This window comes from Netta rufina (genome assembly GCF_964035555.1).
Source record: "Netta rufina genome assembly, chromosome: 2".
In the NCBI taxonomy this organism is placed as follows: domain Eukaryota; kingdom Metazoa; phylum Chordata; class Aves; order Anseriformes; family Anatidae; genus Netta; species Netta rufina.
The window spans coordinates 111,828,895-111,847,358 of record NC_140124.1 but is presented as its reverse complement, the minus strand read 5'-3'; the positions used below and the strand labels follow the sequence as shown (position 1 = coordinate 111,847,358).

Here is an 18,464-nt window from a genome sequence, read left to right as displayed (position 1 = left end):
AGTTTACTATGTTTTACTATGTTACTATGTTTTTATCAAGAAATGTAGTTTACCTGTCTAGGAGCCATTTTCTTCTTATTATTATTATTTTCTTTGTTTGTTGGTCTGTTTTTGTTTATTGTTTGTTTTTTGTTTTTGGCAGATTCTATTTGTTTGCTAATTGTACTCAGGCAAGAGTTTTTTTCTACTATAGTGTACCTGCATGTAAGATCCGTAAACCAATGATGACAATGTACCATCTGACAAGATAAATGGTTTGAATCACCTGCTGTTTTTCTAAAAGAAAATAAACTGTGAGGAGCTGGCAAAATGCTAGCTTTTGTTACCAGGACAGTTTGTTTTAAAATAATTTTCTTATAGGTTCTGTTGAAGAGTCATAGATTTTCTGAAATACATTTAACTCACTGATGAAAAGATAGAGATGATTCTCGTTCATTTTGTGTAATATAATTTTATGCTGCTATATAGTCATGCATTATTTAGTTAAATGTCTAATAATTTATTCTAGCATTTTTACATTAAGGATGTTTTCCGGAGATTGATGCAAAGATCATTTGTACTTTCTATACTAATAGAAAAATGAATGTGAATTTGTAGAGCTCTCCAAGTGGTATAGCATTTCTCTAAGAAATTAACTGAGTTTGATGCATTATATTGGACGTTAACCTGTAAATGTTTTTTGGATAGGTAAGAGGCTTTCATCTATAAACACCTTTTTCACAGAATCACAGAATTTCTAGGTTGGAAGAGACCTCAAGATCATCGAATCCAACCTCTGACCTAACGCTAACAGTCCCCACTAAACCATATCCCTAAGCTCTACATCTAAACGTCTTTTGAAGACTTCCAGGGATGGTGACTCCACCACTTCCCTGGGCAGCCTGTTCCAATGCCTCACAACCCTTTCAGTAAAGAAGTTCTTCCTAACATCTAACCTAAAACTCCCCTGGCTCAACTTAAGCCCATTCCCCCTCGTCCTGTCACCAGGCACATGGGAGAACAGGCCAACCCTCACCTCGCTTTTTCAAGGTCAGAAAGTAAGACTGAGTTAAACTATTGAACTGAAGCCAAATCTGATTTCTGGCATTACTAATCACACAGCCATTCTTCTTTTTCTTGTACAGATAAGAACCTATTACCTTTAACCTTGTCCTTTTGCTACTGTGAAATCACCTACATTGAAAGGTTTACAACTCTATACAATGTCCATATTTACTAAAAATGAGTTGCATTAAGTAGAGTTTTTCATCTTACAAGATTTGCACAATAAAATGTTTTTCTTGGTTTTTTTCTTAAATTATAAAGCTATTGTTCATTCTTAAGTACAAGCATAAATTCAGAACATGTCACTTAACCCTGACTTGCATAAGCAGTCAGACGAATATATCATTTTCATATATTATTTTCTGTGCTTGTTGCTACACATTTTAGAATTTTGGAGACTTACTGAAAGTGTATTTTAAATCTGTTACCTTGAATCATTGTGTTTTGAGAGTTTGATTTTTTTTTTTCATATATTTTGGTGTAGATAAAACAAGTTCAATTAACATTAGCAATACTAAGGAGTATAAAAATGAGTGAAGAAAGAAAAGTGAAAAGTTTAAAATAGTAAACGTAAGGGTTTGATTTTCTATTTTCTGCTTTCTATTTATTTCTGTATTTATTTACTGTTTGATTCTGCTGTGAGACTGAGCAGTATGAACAGTACCAAAGTGAAACTCCCTGTCCAGCAGAGAACTGAAAATATGTGAATGGAAACCTTTCAAACATTTTCTATGTGTCACCTTTGCAAAGCTACCAGTTATAATGTGATATTTTTTTTTTATTCTACTTTTTTTTTTTTTTATCATGTTGGTATCTGTCAGCTATTCACAGAATCACAGAATCACAGAATTGTCTACGTTGGAAGAGACCTCAAGATCATCGAGTCTAACCTCTGACCTAACACTAACAAGTCCTCCACTAAACCATATCGCTAAGTTCAACATCTAAATATCTTTTAAAGACCTCCAGGGATGGTGACTCCACCACTTCCCTGGGCAGCCCATTCCAATGCCTCACAACCCTTTCAGTAAAGAAGTTCTTCCTTATATCCAACCTAAAACACCCGTGGTGCAACTTTAGCCCATTCCCCCTTGTCCTGTCACCAGGCACATGGGAGAATAGACCAACCCCCACCTTGCTACAGCCTGCTTTAAGGTACCTATACAGAGTGATAAGGTCGCCCCAGAGCCTCCTCTTCTCCAAGCTGAAAAAGCCCAGCTCCCTCAGCTGCAACTTGTAAGACTTGTTCTCCAAACCCCTCACCAGCTTTGTCACCCTTCTCTGGACTCTTTTGAGCACTTCGATGTCCTTTGTGTAGCAAGGGGCCCAAAGCTGAACACAGTACTTGAGGTGCGGCCTCACCAGAGCCGAGTACAGGTCACTTCCTTAGACCTGCTGGCCACACTGCTTCTTATACAAGCCAGGATGCTGTTGGCCTTCTTGGCCACCTGAGCACGCTGCTGGCTCATATTTAGCCAACTATCTACCAATACTCCCAGGTCCTCCACCCGGCAGCTTTCCAACCACTCCTCTCCCAGCTTGTAGCTCTGCTTGGGGTTATTGCACCCCAGGTGCAGGACCCGGCACTTGGCCTTGTTGAACTTCATACAGTTGGCCTCATCCCATTGGTCCAGCCTATCCAGATCCTCCTGCAGAGCCTTCCTACCCTCAAGCAGATCAACACACGCACATAACTTGGTGTAATCTGCGAACTTACTGAGGGTGTACTCGATCCCCTCATCTAGATCATCCATAAAGATATTAAAGAGGACTGACCCCAGTACCGAGCCCTGGGGAGCGCCACTAGTGACCGGCCTCCAACTGGATTTGACTCCATTCACCATGACTCTTTGGGCACAGCTATCTAGCCAGTTTTTAACCCAACAAAGCGTACGCCAGTCCAAGCCACGAGCAGACAGATTCTTGAGGAGAATGTTGTGGGAAACAGTGTCAAAAGCCTTGCTGAAGTCAAGGTAGACCACATCCACAGCCTTTCCCTCATCCACCAAGCATGTCACTTTGTCATAGGAGATCAGGTTTGTCAAGCAGTACCTGCCTTTCATAAACCCTTGCAGACCGGGCCTGATCACGTGGTTGCCCTGTAAGTGCCACGTGGTGACACACAAGATAATCTGCTCCATGAGCTTCCCTGGCACTGAGGTCAAACTGACAGGCCTATAGTTCCCTGGGTCTACCCTCCGGCCCTTCTTGTAGATGGGTGTCACATTTGCTAGCTGCCATTCGACTGGGACCTCCCCCGATAGCCAGGACTGTTGATAAGTGATGGTAAGCAGCTTGGCCAGCTCCTCCGCCAGTTGTCTCAGTATCCTTGGGTGGATCCCATCTGGCCCCATCGACTTGTGTACATCCAAGTGCTGTAGCAGGTCACCAACCATTTCTTCATGGATAGTGAGGGCCACATTCTGCTCCCCATCCCCTTCCACCAGTTCAGGGTACTGGGTATCCAGACAGCAACTGGTTTTGCTGCTAAAAACTGAGGAAAAGAAGGCATTAAGCACCTCCATCTTTTCCTCATCTTTCATAACTAAGTTTCCCACTGAGTCCAGTAAAGGCTGGAGATTCTTCTTAGTCCTCCATTTTGTGTTGATGCATTTGTAAAAACATTTTTTGTTGTCTTTGACGACAGTAGCCAGATTGAGCTCCAGATGAGCTTTGACCTTTCTAATTTTGTCACTGCACTGCCTAACAACATCCTTATAGTCCTCCCAAGTGACTCGCCCTCTTTTCCAAAGATTGTAAACCCTCTTTTTTCTCCTAAGATCAAGCCACAGTTCTCTGTTGAGCCAGGCTGGTCTTCTTCCCTGCTGGCTCATCTTTGGGCATGTGGGGACAAACCGCTCCTGCGCCATTAGGATTTCTTTCTTGAAGAGCACCCAGCCTTCCTGGACCCTTCTGCCACTCATAACCACCTCCCAAGGAACTCTACCAACCAGTGTCCTGAACAGTTCAAAGTCAGCCCTCTGAAAGTCCAATACAGCGGTTTTACTGGTCCCCTTCCTGGCTTCTCCAAGAATGGAGGACTCTACCATTTCATGGTCACTCTGCCCAAGACAGTTGCCAAACACCACATCTCCCACCAGTCCTTCTCTGTTTGTGAAGAGAAGGTCTAGTGGGGCACCTCCCCTGGTAGGCTCACTAACCAGCTGTGTCAGGAAGCTATCTTCCACACTCTCCAGAAACCTCCTAGACTGCATTGTCTGGGCTGTGTTGTGCTTCCAGGATATATCTGGGAAGTTGAAGTCCCCCACGAGAACAAGCGCTGACGATTTCACAACTTTTGTCAGCTGCGTGTAGAAGTCCTCATCAGTCTCCTCATCCTGGTTCGGCAGTCTATAACAGACCCCCATCAGGATGCTAGCCTTGTTGGCCTTCCTGCCGATCCTAACCCATAGGGGCTCAACCTTATATTTCCCAGCGTCAAGTTCCACAACATCAAAACTCTCTCTGATATGGAGAGCCACACCACCACCCTTTCTGTGCTGCCTGTCCTTTCTGAAGAGCCTATAGCCAGACATTGCAGCACTCCAGTCATGAGAGTGGTCCCACCACATTTCTGTGATGGCAACCAAGTCATAGCCTGCCTGCTGCACGATGGCTTCCAGCTCCTCCTGTTTGTTGCCCATGCTGCGTGCATTAGTGTAGATGCACTTCAGTTGGGCCATTGCCTTCTCTCCCAACCTTGCCATTGTTCCCCCTGGCACAGCTCCAACAAGCCTTGTTTCAGCCCCATACCCCTTCTTACCTAGTTTAAAGCCCTCTCAATGAGCCCCACCAGCTCCTGGGCTAGGATCCGTTTTCCTCTTAGAGATAGGGACCCATATGTGGCCATCAGGCCGGGTGCCGAGTAAAGCGCCCCATGGTCAAAACCCACAAAATTTCTGTGTTGGCACCAACCTCTGAGCCACATGTTTATCAGGTGGGCTTTCCATGTCCTCTCTGTACCCATCCCTGCCACCGTAGGAATGGCCGAAAATACCACCTATACTCCTGCTCCATCCACTAACTGTCCCAGTCCCCTAAAGTCCCGTTCGATGGTCTTTAGGCTTCTCTCTTCAATATCATCACTGCCAGCCTGGACTATTAAAAGAGGAAAATAGTCAGAGGGGCGAACCAGGTTGGGAAGCTTTCTGGCAATGTCCCTGACCCTGGCCCCATGGAGGCATTCAAATATTCAATGGAGTGAATCATTATTCATTCATTCATTCATTCATTCATTCATTCATTCATTTATTTATTCACAGAGGTCCTCAAATATTTTCTTGCAAATCTGGACTCTTTATAAGTGATAACCTAGACCTGACAAATGTAAACACAATTATTTAAGGACAAAGCAAGTCAGTTTATTTTTCTGCATCTTAAAAATAAAATGCATTTAATCTATTGGGGTTAAAAACAAAATGTATTGAGGACTGCCACATGAATGGCCAAATTTGAAAGACCAGAATAAAGTCTTCTCTTTGGTTTTATTTTTTTTTCCCACAAAGGCAAATACTGAAAACCGGAAAAGACTTGGAAAACCCAAAGCATTGCCTGAAGGTTGCAACCGGGAACTGCAGCTATCATGAAACCACAGAATGTGTTCTTTGCCAAGACTTGTTGGAATTAAAATCTGTACTGACCTTGGGTTTTTGGTTTTTGATTTTTAAATTATCATTATATTTATTCATTTATTGATATATTGAGAAATGCTTTATTTCTCAATTCTATATTGAGAAATGTTATATTTCAATCCTCAGTCTCTAGCCCAGCTGCAGAGGAACTGGGATTTCTGACTAACCAGGCATTCTGCTGCCCTCCCATACTGCCACCCCTCTCCAGTTACATGAGGAACTGAAATAAGGTGACAAGTTTTGAATGTCATGTAATATGAGTTACTAGCAGCTGAGAAAGCTGCTAGTTCAGACTGGAGATGTAAGTGACTTGCATGTTTTTAGAATGAGTGTAAAGTCTGATTGCTCATGTCAATTAATCCAAATAAATACCAACAACAAAAGAGCAAAGCTAATTATTTGGATTTGGATTAAGTAACAAAAAGAGGGTATGAAATCTTTCTGCTTGAAAATGTAAGAAAATATTCAATGCATAAAAAAATTTCTTATGACGCTTTCTTATGTCAATGTGTGATGTTATTACTAATGGCTGCTAAAGTAGGAGTATAGCCTTGAGGATATTATGGCATTATGGCTTTAAATGTTTACAGATTGGCCTATAAAGTTGTTATCAATGTATTGTTCATATTTTTATATTACATTGTTGCATTTTTAGAATTTTATCTTAACATTTTTCTCTCTCTCTCTCTTTCTTTTTTTTTTTTTTTTTCCCTCTACAGTTTTGCATTTCACTGTGCTATTGTAGATTTCTCTTCAGGTCTATTCCTGTTTTTCTCCCCTGACTTGGTTCAGCTTTTTTTCCATGTTTTTCCATGTATATATACAGTACCTTGGTGTCTGTTCATCCACTGTAAAAGCAGAGTTCTTGTTTCCTGTCTGTATATAACTAATGATTACATAGGATTCTGTACCTCCTTTCCTGTTTATTTACTGTTGGTACATGCTCACGAGGTCATTCTTCACTTCTAATCTCATTTAAGATGATGTTGGTGATCTCAAGAATATCATACTGCTGTTTAATGAGAAATGTTTATATATCCTTAATGGAAGCCTAAAAAATACTGCTTTTCTGTTCCACTGCACAGATCTCATAGGAAAAAGATTTTTGGCAAAACTCTTAGCTCTCTTTTCTAGTCAGTGAAAACACATGTGGATGAGGAATTTTCTGAGTTAGAGCATGGAAAGTGCTGACAGCTTGGCAGCAGTTTTGAGTTTTTCAGTAAAATGATAACTACTTTTGTTCTGTTCCAGGAAGCAGTTTCTAAAACACTCCTCTGAATCCTGTTTTTAAAGATCCTAGGATCTCTGACTCTATTTAGTATAACGTAGCTAACAAATGTGATAATGAAATTACAAGCTAACAGGATGTTATTTAATCTTGATATCAAACTAAGTAGATTTTCATCAGAATCAAGTTTTATTTGTGAAAACTTGGAGATGGCATTGTTTTGGGAAGCTGGAAAACCAATGCAAACTCAATTGTAGAACGTTACCCTTGTAAATAAAGAAGGGAAGGCTAAATTAAGTAAAATATTAATAGACAAGTCTACATCTGACGTTGACTTTCAGTTGGATTTTGTTTTAAGCACATAATTGGAATCAATGGAGCAGGACCGTCTTTAAGCTAGAACAACATAAGTGGTGTATTGAGATATGTAGAGTGCTTCTTTACTATTAAAAAAAAATGTGTTGCCTTCTAGAGTTGTCATTATATTTTATTAATTAATAACTGTAAGGCATGTAAGAACTTAGCTGTTAGACTAGTGAAAAGAAATTTACTATTCTTATTGTTCATTTGAAATTCTAATTAAAGGCATCAGAACATTCTTTTATTATTATTGTTTCAGTTTACTGGTCAGAATTCTTTGTTATATTAATCATCATATTTCACATAAAAAGATGGTGTGTTGTAGATGAGATTTTTTTTTTTTCAGTTCACCTTGGCTAAGGATGGCACTGAAAAATGAAGCTTGGTTTAGATTTATCACAAGTAACGTACTGCAAAATAAAACCTTATTCAGATAAAAGAGTTTTCTGACAAAACCTTTCGAAATTGTTATCTGCTATCAAAATACTTACTCAAGTTACTTTGCCAACTGTAAATGGGAGGGTGATCTTTCCAAAGTCAAAATTGACATCCTGGCTCTATACTCAATGGAGGACATAGATGATGAAGAGGATTACTGTCTAACTTGGGCACTTGCTTAGACTCATCTAGGTTGAATATATCTGTGATTCTGTGTGTGTGATTTTTCTGTATTGATTACAGGAGAAAACTAGCTTTGACCTCTGCCTGAGTTTTATATGACTTAACTTTGATTAGATGAGTCCTATTGTTTTTCTTACAATATTTTGGTTAAAAGAAGAAGAGAAGCTGATCAGAGTCAGGGTCTGATCCAATGCCAAGATTTTGGGTGTATGAAATGTGTTGATACTTCTGACAATTCTGGAAAAGCTGTTTCACTATATTATTTATGTGAGGTTTGTAGTTGCAGATTACTGATGATTTAGTAATGAAATACATAATTTGTATGTAATTCTGATTTTGGAGGTTGTTAATTGTTTGTATTTGTTAGCTATTGTGTTATGTAGAGTGCGGAAGTCCTTACATGTAAAATAAACCAAAGTAATATACTTCTTTGTTGTAGGTCTGGGAAGTGTGTTGAATTAACCTAGGTTACATACAATACAAATATAATACAAAGCCTTACATGTAACACATAACTAGAGTGGATTTAATTTGCAGTATGTTCAATTCAGTTCAGTAACAGTCCAAACCTGAAATATTTAATATTCACTCTCTGTGGAGCTAGAAAAGAACCTAGAAAAAATACCATGTGAAATCCACTGAAAAACTGCATTGTGCTATAAAGTTACAGTTGCGTAATTTTTTTTTCAGTCTGTTCCATTTGCTTACTCTTACACAGCTTTGTCTAGTTAGTAATCTTCTGTATTGGTAAAGCATTTTTGAAATATGTATTTCTTCCTCTTAAAACGTAATGCTAGGCTCCAGTGCAAAATATTTCTAGTTTTCTGTCAGCTGGCCTGGCAAACTCTTTTTTTTTCTCTCTCAGTAATAAAATAAATAAATAAATAAATAAATAATTCAAGTGTTTCCATGGTTTGCTTTGATCTGCCTTAGCTTGAGTGAAAACCAGAAAGAATATTTTATTGACTCTTTTATATGGGTACCTTTGTGTGTGTTGTGCTAAGCAAGAGAACAAAAAAAATAATAATAATAATTTGCAGGCAGCTTTCTCTTAGGCTTTTTAGAAGGCATAGCTATAGCTTAGAATACATTCAGGTGCCACTATTTACACTTAACAGAGATAATGAGCTACAAATTTTTATGACGATTCATGTTCTTCAGTGAGCATAGTGCTTAATTCGTAATTTGTGGAGTGTGATATGCTTTGTTCCATGCATAGGTAATATAATAGTACTATGCCAGCTTACCTTAATGCTAGTTATTATGCCAGTTTAACCTAAACAGGTTGTTATTTTTCAGCGTCTTATTAAGTAACACGAGCATTTTGTTTGATTTGAACATATATTAAAAAAAAGTTAGCACGCATTGATTAGAATATACTACGCAAGCTTTTGTTTTTAACTGCATATCCAACAAAAGATAGAAGTGGAAATGAGGGGAAGCTAACAGAAAAAATACTGCCATCAACAGAGCCACAGCTGATTGATTCAAGATCTTATGTGTAAGCTCAGTTTAGACCAAAAATTAAGCTGTGGTCTATGAGTTTATCCATAATATATTGTCTGCAGTATTAGCTGTGGGTGAAACCTCCTGGCAGACAAAAGTTTTTCTGAGTGCAATTAATGCCCTGAACTCAAGTAGCTTCGTAGACTGAACTCAGTTTCTGGGAATGCCGTCATAAAAGTTCCTAGACTGCGTGAGTGGAGAGCTGGGAAGGCTCTTCTGGATCCTCTGCACAGTGTAGATGCACATTTATGGAACAATAAGCCATATATTCCTCTATTGCCATGCTGTGCATTCAGTTGTTCAGGTTACAAATCACAGAATTACAGAATCATTAGGGTTGGAAAAGACCTCCAAGATCATCTGATCCAACCATCATCCAATTACCAATGTCGCCCACTAAACCATGTTCCTAAAATAACCACTTCTCTTGTCCCTATATATCTGCTGGCAATGCAAGAGTATAATTTGTTCATGCATTTCAATACATTAAAAATTTGAAAAATTTGGCTATTAGAAGCAAAAAAAAATAGAAAAAATAAACATTTACAAATATTAACATAAATAATTAAACATAAAGTCTTATTTTAGGCAGCTGGTTTCGTGTTGCAACCCAAAACACTGCACAAGTTTATACTTGCTCTTTCTGCAGCTACTCAACTTATATTTGTAACAAATGTGAAAAAGAAGGAAGAAACTGCATTTTTCCTCAAAGGTAACAATTCCATTTTCCAAAAATCTTAGTTGGTGCCCCTGCCTCTTTTCTTTTCCTTTTTGCATATGAAGGAAAAATAGGTCTGTAAAGCTTTCAGGCTTCTTGCTGACAGGTTTCTCATATGAACCAGAAGAATACCTTATGCATCCTTATGCTTCTTACATTCCTCAAAAGCCATATGGAATGAACTATGATCCAAGCCTTAATGTAGTAAATAACACTGACAGTATATTTCTGTGTTTATGCGAATCTGAAGGGCGCTGGCAATCTATGCTGATTGGGCTGAAATGTATGGACATATATTGTATAAAATACATATTTAGACTTATGCTATGCAATTCTCCATATTGAAAATTATATAAAATCCAGGCCACATATCCAGAACAAAATAAATAAATAAATAAATAAAATAAAATCTATCTATTCCACATATTTGTGCCTGGACATATGGTATATGTGCATACCTACTACTACTTTCTACTTTTTTTTTTTTTACTGCTATCCAAACTCACTACTACTAAATGATTACTAAATGATTCTTGGGAATAAAGTCAACAAGACGAACATGACGGACTAGGAAAAAAAGGTCTTTTTTTTTATGTTCATATCTAAGATAGACACTAGCCTGTTTTTTACACAAAAATTTTAAGAATAAGCAATAAAAGAAAAAAAAAATCTGTTTTAAATAACTCTGCCCATAACAATAGCCTTTATGACTTGGTTGTGATTTTTAAATCATATCTGTGAGGTCAACAGTGACCACGTTTACATTAGTCTCTTAATTTCAATCAGGAATGTGTCTTGAAATGAGTTTCTGGATCATCTGCACTAATCTTGCTTTTCTCACGTCACGGACTGGTGTTGGAGTATGCAAACTGTATTTCTTTTGGATGAAACTAAATTGGAAAATTGGAAATTGCATTCCAGAAATGCAGTTTATATACTTAAGCATTTAGTGTCCAGTCTGCCTGTGGGGCCAATTTACTGCCAGTTAAGTAAGATCTCTGAAATGCATCTGTTTTGGATGATGTGTCCTGCACTAACAGTTTAACTCTACGTATCTGTTCTTATTGCACTGCTGTACTGGCTGCCGTACAGTAGTGCACACATAGACAGTATTGTATGAACTGAACAAACTCATTGTTGTCTGAGATAACATCTGCTTTTCTTCTGGACTGTGTCGTTTACCCTCTGCATCATAGGTTTCATGGGATTTTTGCATTCAGGAATTCACAGGTTTATTAGAAAAAGAAAAATCAATGTAAGAGGGTAGCATAGAACAACTTAATGAAGTGTGAATGTGGATGTTATGGGGAAAAAAAAAAAAAAAGACAAAAAAAAAGACAAAAAGAAAGACAAAAAAAAAAAAAACAACACTCTAATTCTAATAAAATTTATTTATTTTTTTAAATTTTTTTTTAATTCTTTTTTCCAGGAAAGAACAGTAACAATTAGAAGACAGACTGTAGGAGGATTTGGATTAAGTATAAAGGTAGGATTTCTTTTTGTTCTATTATTCCACATTACACAAAAAGTATCTTTGTATATAGTTGATTTTAGTGGGGACACATTATAATTCAGAGGACAAGAAGCAATAGAGCAAATATGTTCTGGAAAGTTAGCTTCTGTCACAATATGGCAACCAGTAGCTACATTACCTTGTGGTAATGGAAAGATCGTTCCATTAAGATTCAAACCAAGCAGTTCTTTAATACGATTTGATAGGAGAGTTGAAAAGTGTTTGCAACTGCACAGACTGTACTTTTGTTCAATAGCACTCTAGTTTAGGTGTTCGTTAATAAATGTTAAATTACAGCAGCAGGTATAGGGAAGAGCCAATAAGTTCATCATTGGTTCTCCTAAAAAGAATTTCGTGTAACTTCAGTGCAATTCATTAGGTGGACAGAAAGCATTATTGCTTTCTCATATTGCTTATTTTGCTTACAGATCAAGTAGCTGTAGTAATATTCATGTTACCATATTTTGCCTATCCTCAGTAAGAATTAAGAACATATGGAAGTGTAAGTGATTCTTTTTGAGGGACAGAGGGTTAATCATTTTTGTCATAAGTTTTCTGTAAATCTATACTGCTGTAATACTGAAAACCTTACCTTAGCTCTGAATCTCAGTGTACAGATACAATGTTAATTTTATCTTCTAAACACAGCAGTCCTCAGCCTCAAAATGGCAATGGAAAAAATCAAGAGTACTTCACATGAATGCAAAGAGCCTTAAAGTATGCATATTATGTGGAACTATAGACTTTCCTGTGAACATCTGCTAGTACTGACCTTATAAGAAATGACTCAGAACAGGGATTAATGTGCATTTGTGTTGTCATTGATAAGAATATTGCCAAATAGAAATATTAGTTCTTAAAATATGTCTTGGTGCACTTGGTGTTATCTCGTTGACCCACTAAAGACCTCTGTGCAAGGAAAATGTATTGCTATTTTGTGGCCAAAATTTCCCATGAGTTTACAGTAACAGTACAAAAGTCTTGCAGTGTCATTATAGGTTACTGTTCACTGAATAATGATGCAGTAATGCATGTAAGATAAAGTATATGGGTGATTGAGATTGTTTTTAGTTGGTAATAAGAAATAGCTGCTTACAGTAAGGATTTTAGAGGATTGGGAAGCAAGTCTCACAAAGTCAATTAAAGTTGACTAAAATTGATTTGTTTATTTATACAATACAAGAGGTTATCTTTTAGAATAAAAATTGTGGGGACAAAAAAAAAAAGTCAAGATCACCTTGCATATATATATCAGGTAAATTAAAGAAAATAAAATATCACTGAGAAATACGAATTAAGAAGTGAATGACCAGATGGTCTTTCTTAAATCAGTGGCATTTTTAAAGCAAGATTATTTGATTCAGACTGTTCTGAATAAACTTCTTGGAAGTTGCAACAGTATTTAAAAGTGCCAAAATAAACTATGGATCTTTCAGACTGTGAATTCAGCTTAGGAGGGTAGTTCTCTTTTTTATGCATTTATGAAAGACCTAAAATTCCATATAAATTGAATAAAGTCATGTTTCAATTTAAAAAATCTATATTAAAAAGTATGTTGAGTGTATTAGAAACAACTGCAAGAGAATTTACAAACCATGGCATTAAATAATGTTACTTAAAGGTATTTTCTTGTTTTATTGCATAATTGTTTTAATCAAAATTAATCTAGGTAGTAGAGCTACATAAATTCAGGTTTTCTTTTCAGTTTTTGGAATGACTAATGACCAGATGATAATTGTTAGTTATTCTTTTTATTATTATTATTTTTTTCTTTTCTGCCAAACACCTGTTTGCTATCAGAAATCTCACATGAACAAGTCACCTATTAATTAAGTTTTGGAAGTGTCTTGTCCTACCTTAAATATTCTGGAAAAAAAAAAAAATATAATTATATATATTATATATATAATTATATATATATATATATATAATATATATATATATTTATATATATATATATATAATTATATATATATATATAATATATATATATATATATATTTTTTTTTTTTTCCTACTGAGTAGAAGAACAAAAAAGTTACTAATTCTGAAAAGAAGCTCTCAATTTTTCTTTTGGTGACTTGCATATTCTACTTGTCTCTTCTTCTGTGTTTGAACTTTCATGCTCCAACTAAAGTTGTAAAAATCTGAGATTCAGCTAACTGATTAAAAAAACTGCTTGCAAAATTGATTTTTACATAAGATCCAAAGCTAAGTCCCTTTAAAAATTGATTACAATCCACTCTTTGTCAGTTTGATAGAACAAAAAATACTGTTTTGTGTTTTGCTGTACTTCATTTTACTGAAGTTAATGGTAAAAATTTAATTACATTTGGAGCAGAACTGATCTATTCCACACTATTCAGAAGGAATTATTTTCTCATTTCTGAATTCCCTTTAGAACTCTCATTAATAAACATGTGTGAGAAGGAATAGCCATGGAGTTAGACATAGAAATTGATGTATAGTATAATATATTTCACTCATCACATCTCTGATAAGTTTGAGTTGCTGAGATTTGACAACAAGCTGCAAAGTGTATGACTTCTGAAAGAGCATCATGTCTCTCGATAACTGGAGAGAATGTAGTGTTCTTGAGGAAATAGGCAATAAAAGTAATAGTTCATTAAATAAATTAAGGTTTTCACTTATAGACAGACTTCTGCCTACTAGAACTCTGCACAGGGTCATTTTCTTGTATCTGTTTTGGTCTTGTTTTTGGTGAGATTGATTTCTCAGTTTGACTCCACCAAATTATCTATAAAGCAACTGTCTTGCTTACACCTATGAAGATACTTAGATGATTCTCCTCCTCTTCATTCATTTTGTGATGTCCTTTTTATTATATAAACAAATTTTCTCTGCATTTCAAGCGGAAATGTGGAAATAGTGGTGTGGTTTTTTTTTTCTTTAATGTTACTGTTAATAGATGAATCATCTAGCTTTATGTTTACAAATCTATCTTTTTTCATCTTCAAAGATGTGTACTGATGGAATTTGGTGTTGAATGTGTTATGGAAGTGAATGAACCATTAAACCTTTAGCAACATTAATTGACATGTATTATTTCCCTCCACTGGTCTAGGGTTGAAAGGGGGAGGGGGCTTGTTAAGCAATGAAAAAATAACCACTGTTCCTGGAGATTTCTGAAGTAGTATATCTTTAGAGCCTGTAAAGCCAGACATTCATGCACTTTTTATTTTACGGAGAATCAAATATGAAGAATGCAGGATGCAAGGCTGCATTGTCAATCAGAAGTAATATTAAATAACATGTTGCAAGAATACGTTTACTTGCTGCAAATTGTTGAAGATGACTGGGTAGCTGCTATATGGTCAGCTGTATTCAAACAGCAGGCAACATCTCCTGTGACTAATTTAAAAGGAATTGTTCATACTGGCTAGATGGGGTTGCAGTGAAAAGGTCTTTTTTTCTTTTTTTTTTTTTTCTTTTTTTCTTCCCCCAGCATGGCATTGCTGAATGATTCTTCAAAACTGCAGTGTAAGTGGAGTTAGATACAGTGGGTGAGAGAGGACAATATAGTGCTGCCTGGTTTCAGAATAACATTAGTATACTTCTTTACCAGAGAGTTTAGTTTAAGGAGGAAGAGCGGCCAGTTTACCAGGAAGGAGAGAAAAAAAAAAAAAAAGACCTAAGTTAGTGTTACTGAGTTTTAGACCATGCACTAGCTGAACTTCAAATATCCTGAATAGTGCAATATCTGTGTAACATATCGGAGGCTTAGGGAGGCACAATGATTTTTCTGTTTATTTGAAAACTACAGAAGTTAAATGTGCATGTGGCTGAGGAAACCTCTGAAGAAAGAAGGACAAGCCTTATAAACTTAAGTGAGCTTGAACTAGTAATCTTAAGTGAAGCCAACCTTCATGGTTGCTGTTCCTCTGATGAAAACCATCCAAAGATATTTAGCAGGTTATAATGCTACAAATTATTTGGTTTGAATACCTGTCGAAACCTGACTGAAATGAAGGTAGCCTTCTGTGGAGTGAACACTCAGTCCATACAAGAAATATCAATATGTTCTGTGTTTGCAATTGATTGTTGCTACCTGATGGAACTTAATCCTATGGGAAATTCAGCTTGTTTCCTTGCATTCATCTAGGACGCATATGCAGAGGCAGTGATGAGACGTTCTTCCTTTGCTCAGATTTAAAATTGAAAGACTTTACTGGTCTATCCATACACAGAGAGAGCCACAGAAACATGTTTTCTATGGTTTTCTTCTCTGTTCCATGACAGAAATAGCTGTTGAGTGCAGACATCTGTTCAGTTTCAAACAGTTGGTTACTGAACGAAGAAAGGGATATGTACAAATCCTTAGACCATCAAAATATACAGAATCACAGAATCACAGAATTTCTAGGTTGGAAGAGACCTCAAGGTCATCGAGTCCAACCTCCAACCTAACGCTAACAGCCCTCCACTAAACCATATCCCTAAGCTCTACATCTAAACGTCTTTTGAAGACTTCCAGGGATGGTGACTCCACCACTTCCCTGGGCAGCCTGTTCCAATGTCTAACAACCCTTTCAGTGAAGAAGTTCTTCCTAACATCTAACCTAAAACTCCCCTGGCTCAACTTAAGCCCATTCCCCCTCGTCCTGTCACCAGGCACGTAGGAGAACAGGCCAACCCCCACCTCGCTACAGCCTCCCTTGAGGTACCTAAAAAGAGCGATAAGGTCGCCCCTGAGCCTCCTCTTCTCCAGGCTGAACAAGCCCTGCTCCCTCAGCCGCTCCTCGTAGGACTTGTTCTCCAGGCCCCTCACCAGCTTCGTCGCCCTTCTCTGCACCCGCTCAAGCACCTCGATGTCCTTCTTGTAGCGAGGGGCCCAAAACTGAACACAGTACTCGAGGTGCGGCCTCACCAGAGCTGAGTACAGGGGGACGATCACCTCCCTAGCCCTGCTGGTCACGCTGTTCCTGATACAAGCCAGGATGCCGTTGGCCTTCTTGGCCACCTGAGCACACTGCTGGCTCATATTCAGCCGACTATCCACCATCACTCCCAGGTCCTTCTCTGCCTGGCAGCTCTCCAACCATTCCTCTCCCAGTCTGTAGCTCTGCATTACAGGTCAGTCCATTCCACACAATGAAACTGGGTGCCAGGACCTAAGAAGGCCAGTTTCCAAAGAAAAACTTGTCTGCTAAAGAGAAGAGTAAGCAAACATTTAACTAGGATTCTTAGGCAAAATGACAGTGTGACAGGCTGTCATTTCCAATGATGTGAATTTGTACAGGTTACATGCAGGCTGGCACGTTGATACTGTGTTCAGAGGAAGCAAAATAGTTGTGGCTCTGTTATATGCTTTTTTTTTTTTTTTTTTTTTTTTTTCGTCCTTAGTGTCCTTTTTATTTAAGGTTTCCTTTTAATACTTTAAGCATCATGAATGCTTCCAGTCCCATGAGGATAAATTGAATGAAACAACAGCATTGAATTGCTGTTGAATTATCATCCAGCTTTCCTTTATTTTCCCACATTTATTGAACACCTACTGTTCCATTTCTTAATGTTTTCTTTTCTGTCCCTTGTTAGTTATCCCACAGCTTTTCTCACTCTTTGTGCATGTGTGACAGAAACGGAAACAAATAAAGACTGCTTTTGAGATGAAAGTCCAAACTTGCCTTTCTTGGGTTTTTGTTTACCTGTTTCTTACCAGCACGAAAACAGAGTGGTCACAGCATGGTTTCCATTGTGGTGTTATGGCCATTCTGCCTTTGTAGGACAGTTTCATACATTAAACTACCTGGACTCTGCAGAAACTGATGTCCTTCTTCAAGTCTTGTAGAATTTTGAACAACATTCAATTCACTTCCTGAGGTAATAATGGCAACTGACAGCTTCTATAGGTGAAGCAATAAGGAATTAATCCCAATCAACTCTTGATTAGAATGAAGAAATGGAGAAAAATGAGGAAAATACAGGATCAGAATTGTTTTCTCGGTCTCTCTTAAAACTGCACTTACAGAAAGGGTAAAATATAATTTTAAGCAAAAATATTTGCAGTAACTCATGATATTTCCATTTATTATATCTTCAGGGTGGAGCAGAACATAATATCCCAGTGGTCATTTCTAAGATTTCCAAAGAACAAAGAGGTGAGTGTCAGATTATTACACTATTTTTGATATGCTCCTTAAAGCAAGGTGCCTCAAGTCCTGAGATTCCTCAGGAAGTGTTAAATAGATGTTATTAATGTTCTATTTCTCTCTTCATGATATCATGATCTCTCTATTCTTTAGAACTATTTTATGTAAACATACAAAACTTATATTTGGAATAGTGTTTTTTTTTTGTTTTGTTTTGTTTTTTTAACACTGTCTTCAAACAATTATTTCTTAAAAGTTCTTGTAAAGCATAAATTTAAGGGGAAAAATAGGAAGCCATTTAGGGAATGAAAATATTTAACAAATTTAAGTAATGAAATATTTAGTTCTGTCTTATATTTCTGAATTGTTATTTCCGGAAAGCAGTAGCAGATCAAAAGTTTGGCCTTTAAAGCATGTGAATACAAAAAGAGAACGTGTGTTTCTTTATACTGAGTAGTAGGGTAGTACTCAGACGGGAGTGGGTAGTGGCAGAACCTTGATAATACCCTATGTTATTTCAAAATTAGATGCTGTGCTATGTAAACCTCTGCAGCAACTGATACATAACAAAACTGGTACTGCATTAAGGTCTTAACCGTGCTTATTATTTAACCGTGCTCTTTTTAAATTGTTAGAATGATACAGTATGTACTAGGAAAATGGCTAGTTGTAAGAATGCTCATGATGTGCTCTGTGATGAGAGATAAAGGTTGTGAGTCAGTAATTCTAGAAT

At 37.1% G+C, this 18,464-nt stretch overlaps 1 protein-coding gene across 1 annotated transcript in view; it reads left to right on the top strand.

The window, feature by feature from the left end:
• The window catches only part of SNTG1 (syntrophin gamma 1), a gene marked incomplete at both ends in the record, with an annotated part of 193,048 nt that overhangs the window by 34,516 nt on the left and 140,068 nt on the right, over nucleotides 1-18,464 (top strand). Inside the window, 2 exons of the mRNA XM_084281661.1 lie at nucleotides 11,538-11,594; nucleotides 17,683-17,740. Of these exons, the coding sequence (XP_084137787.1) occupies nucleotides 11,538-11,594; nucleotides 17,683-17,740 (115 nt within the window). The remainder of the gene's footprint in view (nucleotides 1-11,537; nucleotides 11,595-17,682; nucleotides 17,741-18,464) is intronic.